At 46.3% G+C, this 5661-nt stretch overlaps 1 protein-coding gene across 1 annotated transcript; it reads right to left on the reverse strand.

The window, feature by feature from the left end:
* Positions 1-232: 232 nt before the first annotated feature.
* On the reverse strand, positions 233-5385 carry cited4a (Cbp/p300-interacting transactivator, with Glu/Asp-rich carboxy-terminal domain, 4a). The gene is made up of 2 exons (XM_080045485.1): positions 5248-5385; positions 233-3519 (listed from the first exon to the last, which is right to left on the reverse strand). Exon 2 carries the CDS (start codon positions 3508-3510, stop codon positions 2779-2781), a length of 732 nt encoding a protein of 243 aa, XP_079901611.1. The 5' UTR covers positions 3511-3519; positions 5248-5385; the 3' UTR covers positions 233-2778.
* Between the last annotated feature and the right edge of the window lie 276 nt (positions 5386-5661).

Genomic DNA, 5661 nt, shown 5'->3' on the forward strand with positions numbered 1-5661 from the left:
CTCTGCAGATAGGGATGCTTGATAGCATCTGAAAGCGTCTTTGGAATGGGCTGCAAACAGTTTGCTAGCAACATTACAGTACTTTCCATTTGAGTCAAGTCCATGTGCCATATTGTGCTCTTTTCGAGTGGATAAAGGTACTAAGAATATATTTCTTTAAATAAATATTTTATTTGAAAATAAATACATTTTCTTAAAATAGAATCAATAACATTACAAAAGCTTTGGGGGTAGTGGGGAAGGACAAGAAGGGGGGAAGGGGGAGGGGGGGGTTACCCAAATGAATGATGTGTACTTTTGGAACAAGGAGTACAATCTCACACGTTTTTTCTTTATATTTTAAGACAAGTTCCCACAGTGTGTTGTACTGTACATTCTCAGGCTGCTTTGTGGGAAAGTGGTGGCATCCCCTCGCGCTTGCTTTAACATGCAGTCTACTTGGTCTTAAAACTTCAGGCCCTGCACCCAGAAAACCATTGGTACACTCATACTGTATCTACAAACTCGTTTGTAAAAAAAAAAAAGAATAAAAAAAATAAATGAAGGATATAATCTTTTGTCAACACATCAAAATCAGCCACTGATTTACATCTGACAAAGGTTTTTTTTTTTTCAAAAGTACCTTAAATGTGTCTAGTTCAACTTCACCTCTAGTCTACAGTACAAAGATACAATACATAGAAGAAGGCTCCACTTATTGATATAGCAGTAATCAGAGGCCACTGTCTCGCTAAGGCCAAAAGGATTTCCATTTTAACAGCGAGGTTGTGACTTTTGTCCGGCTGCAGTTTGCCAGGTGTAAATAGAAACAGAGCGGGGAAGGCTCCTGCTGTAACCACAGCGTTTCAATGGCCATTGTATGAGAGGAGAGCTTTGGAGACGGCCAGGTCTCTAGAGAGACAGGGACAGCACTTGTACTGGAACAGATTAACACGGTGCAGCAGCACTGTCCTGACCCCTCACACAGCTCCAGAAATAGCCTCATGAGCGCAGGAAGTTCTCTCTCAACAGGCCTGCAGCGGCAAAGCACAACACCTCCACAAAACACCACAGAAGCAGCCCATCTTAACACGTATTGAGTTACTGAGAATGTGCAAGCCAACCTCAATTAAGACAAGCGTGTAAGAACATTTAATTTGAATCTAATCAGTAGAATAGCAGCAGAGTAGGCTAATCTATGGCAATAAACAACAACTTTGCACGCTTTGTGCTCTGCGCTCACTCCCCCTGCCAATTGAAATCAATGCCACAGGTAGCGGTAGCTTTAAATAATGATTAAAGCAAGTGCTGCTGTGGGGAGTGCTGTGTCCACACATCAAAATCCATCTCCCCCCACACACACAGAATCCCCGCACAGCCTTCCATCACCTTCAGCACGGGAGGAGGGCACCATGCCATGGGGTTTAAATGCCTTGCTGCACTGACCACACACAGACTTACACTAGTAACACACAGACGCAAATGCTGCAATCACACACTTTTAAATTTGATTTGGACCCATCCTGTTTGAGAGGGAAAATCCCACATTAGATCTGTGACTAACACCTTAACTTTCTGTTAGCCAGTGGTGTGCACAGGAGGGGTGCAGGGGGGCCATGTCCTTTTTGTTCTGCGTGCCTCACAGCCCAACTTCAACTTGTTAACCTGTCAATTTATGAACATTTCAAGAACTAGTTTGCTTTACTGCAGGCCATCTCTTTACATCAATGTATACATCTATATACTTCTCTGCTGTTGAAATGCTAAGAACTGGTTTGACGCATGCCTGTTTGAGAGTCTATGTACGCCACAGCTGTTTTTGTTTAGCTTGCAACAAGCCAGAGTCATGGTGTTTCCCACAACAGGTTTCTCTCCCCCACTAACAGTTTGTGCAATTCTACTAAGCAGTAACCCAAGACTCGGTCGCAATGTGCAGCTAACTGTCCGACTTGGAGCAGAGCAACTTCTGAGCATTTCTCTACAGATAAATGCTTTGTTTAGACCAACACTCACTATATCACTCAGCAGTGTGCTATATGGCCAATGATCACAGTTCATTGGTTGGGAACTGGTGCCATACATTTAGTGATTGCAGATTTGATCAGAGTCAGGTACATGAGAGTGAAAGATAAAGAACATTTCAGCCATCACGTCAGCCAGGAATGCTGCACAACCACCTCACTCTCCTGCTATTCAAAGGGAAATGTGGAATATTTTTGTAGGAACTCAGTTTTGAAGAGCCAGCCTTCAATACCCACACACATTGACAGAAAAGAAAATCCATTCCTAATCCCTTCATCCTTACACAAATAATTTCAGAGGACTACCTTTTATAAACTTGTAAAATGTCTGCTACTATTTGAAGGTGTCACCGGAGATAAAGTACATTTAGAGATGCCACAGATATCAAGCAGGCCCAGATGGATAGTCTTTTTCTGGGCGTTCCCCTCGTTGGGTTCCTTAAGTTCACAACGATCCCAAAGCATTGGCACTGCAGGCACGTGTGCTGAGGGGCCAGACGGGTACAGACGAGAGCACGGCTGCCTCAACTTGGGCCAAAGACGACAGATCTCCCTGGCGGTGGCTCAAATAATCCAAATGTCAGCTGGCAGCAGGCAGGTCAGTGTGAAGGTGTACCAGAAAACACACAGACACAGAAACACCCAAATAACAGAACAGAGAGATTGTCTCCTTTCTCGCTGTGCTACTGGGACCGCTCTAGTTGTCATTCTTTGGGGGTGTGTCCAGTCCAGTCCAGTCCAAACAAACTCAAATAAACAGCTTCCAGGCTGCTGTTGCTCAACAGCTCACTGTGCTCGGCTGCTGTTTGCACACAAAGTCCGATATGAAGTCAAACTCGTTCTGTCCCAGGTAGAGCTCAGGCAGCTCCTGAACACGGTCCAAGCCCAGCTCCAACACCAGAGAGGTCAGAACCTCCTCGTCGATCAGGTCCATGTCCATGCCGTTCATGCCCAAATTGCCGCCCATGTGCTGCATGCCCGCCAGCTGGGATGGGCCCATGCGGTACTGAGCTCCGTTGGGCATGTGGTGGCCATTGGCTGAGGCCAGAGGGTGTCCGTGGTACTGGGTGTTGAGTTTCTGAAGGTGCATGCTGGCCATGAGCTGCTGAGAGGTGAGGTTACCGGTATGGTACTGCTGTGGATGGCCACCTTGTTGCTGCTGCTGCTGTTGGTGCATGTGGTGGTGCTGTTGTTGTTGTTGTTGTTGTTGTTGTTGTTGTTGTTGTTGAGCCTGGCCGTTGTATATCATGTTCCCAGACATCATCTGCTGGTGGTGGTGGTTGGCCATGGGCGCTCCACCGTTCACCATGCCTCCGGGCCCCACCATGGCCGAGCGCTGCCTCATGGCTGCCTCGTGCAGGTTGCTCTGGGGGCTCCGGCCATAGTGCATGACCTGTCCGTTGGGTAGATTGCGCAGGCCGGGCTGGACAGCTCCACCGCCGTGCTGCGGAGGTCCGTTCATGCCCATCCTGAAGCCGTGGGTCATGGGCATCATCATGTGTTCGGCCATGGCTGCTCTCTGTCAACAATGAAAACATACACACACTACACGTCAAATTAGATTGGAAATCACAGTCATTATAACACAAGTCAGCTTAAAGGGGGCCCTCCAGCACATTAAAGTTTGAGTCAGGGATTCTGGAGAACGCTTGTTGTCAAAATCCTATCTCCTCACAATTTGCGCTACACGTCCATACTGTGTGTGCGTGGTGAATGTTATACAGTGATACACAGCCTAGGCTCTGTTAACAGGTATGTAAACCTGTTTAATTTCAACATGAAGCCAGCTAGCCAGGTAGCCTACAGAACTGTTGTTATTCAACACAGCTAACATAGCCAGCTATCATCTACTAGTAGACAATTATTTGAGTCAAAGAAAAATCAAATCATCAAATGTATTACCCATACTGCCCAGCCCTTCCCTGATGATGTCATCAGAGTTGTCTCGGATTGCCTTTGAGACTTTTTTGTGTAAACATGTTTACGTCTAAATGATAAAGTGAAGGTGAGGGGGTTACAGATGGGAGCATTTATCACGTTGTGTTATGGGAATTGTAGGATTCAGCATGTAAGGCTTTTTACCCAGAGGCTAAGAGACTAATAGTCAGTATCTCTGTCTCTGCTCCAATGTCACTGTGGTGAAAAACTAAACCGCTGGAGCGCCCCTGTAAAACAATGACAAAAATAAAAAACTCCCTCACTGACTCACTTGAGAACAAACCCCAGCGTTTCTCTACTGAAACTAGCCTAGTGTCCCTCTCTCTCTCCCACAGTTTCCCCTTCTCTGTTTGAACACAGAAACCTTCCAAAATGACACACATCATCCACATCAGTGAATGAGCACTGGGTCTCATGCTGACGAGGGAGGGCAGCAATACCCTTGCATTGCAGCCAAAAGGACACAGAGGAATGCTTCTTCAGACCACACACACACACACACACCATACTGCCTCTGTCTTTTCTTCACACAGTCATTACAAAACATCTCCCCAATTAAGATCACCCACAGATGACAAACAGACACACACAATGCTGGAAGGCTAATTTGTTGTCAACGTGATTGGCTCGTGTAATAAATGTATGACATTCTCTTTTATAACCTGCCTGCCTCTAAACGAGGTGACTGTAAAAACACATCCAGAGCGAGCCATGCTATATGATTGAATGCCTGGCTCCTGTCTGAACAAAATAGTCTAACAAAGGCAGTTCAGGCTTTTTAATTTAATTCCCTCTCAACAAGCAAAATGAACTGTGGTGGTGTCCATGGCTGCTGCTGGCTCGTAGCATTTCAACATGTTAAGAGCTGATTAAACATGACACTTTCCCTAAATACCTAAATCCCCATTGGAACGTTCTGCTGTTATATCCACTGTTATCTAATTATACTGTAGCCTATATCTGTGGAGCTTCTTTGCAGATCTGGACTATCATTGTGCCAATATGCCACTTTAAAAGACTAGTCTGAATGAGGATAATAATTTGATGGCATTCATACACAAGCAGACATTATCTCTCTCTTCGTTAGACTGTGCATGTGCGGGCTATTTGGCATTACGCGTTGCCCACAAAAGCGCAACAAACCAAAGTTGCTATTGGTGAAATGTGTCCTGTCTTAGCTTGTATGCAGATATAAGCAGCCTGTGTTTATTCTGTGGAGATGTGATAAAGTAAGTCAGCAGTATGGGAAAGGGAAAGTGGCAGCCTCTACCTGCTTTAAGGGAGCAACAGAACAGAAGACGACACCTACCTAGTCCGATGTATTTTAGTAAATGTGGAAATCCGTGCGCGTAGAGAAGTTGGATCGGTTGGCCGGGCGTTACGGCTGATGCTCCGGCTACATGCAGCCCCTGCGGCGGATTGGAAACTCTGCGAGTCTCGGTACAGTCAGAGCAGAGCGGTTTGTTTTCTGGGTCAACTCGGGGATTATGTGCATCTATAAAGCGCACAGAGAACGAGCGAGAGAGAGAGAGAGGGTGGAGAGAGAGAGAGAGGGTGGAGAGAGAGAGAGAGGAGGAGCCAGCGTCCTCTCTGTCTCCTTTGTTGCCATTGGTCCTCCCCCTCCTCTCCCTTAATCACCGCGCAAAGAAACATTGACTAACTACCACTACCTCCGGTCAGCCAGCGGAGCAGCAGAGCCCCGTTAGGCCGAGCTGAGATGGAC

This window comes from Ammodytes marinus (genome assembly GCF_949987685.1).
Source record: "Ammodytes marinus genome assembly, chromosome: 17".
In the NCBI taxonomy this organism is placed as follows: domain Eukaryota; kingdom Metazoa; phylum Chordata; class Actinopteri; order Uranoscopiformes; family Ammodytidae; genus Ammodytes; species Ammodytes marinus.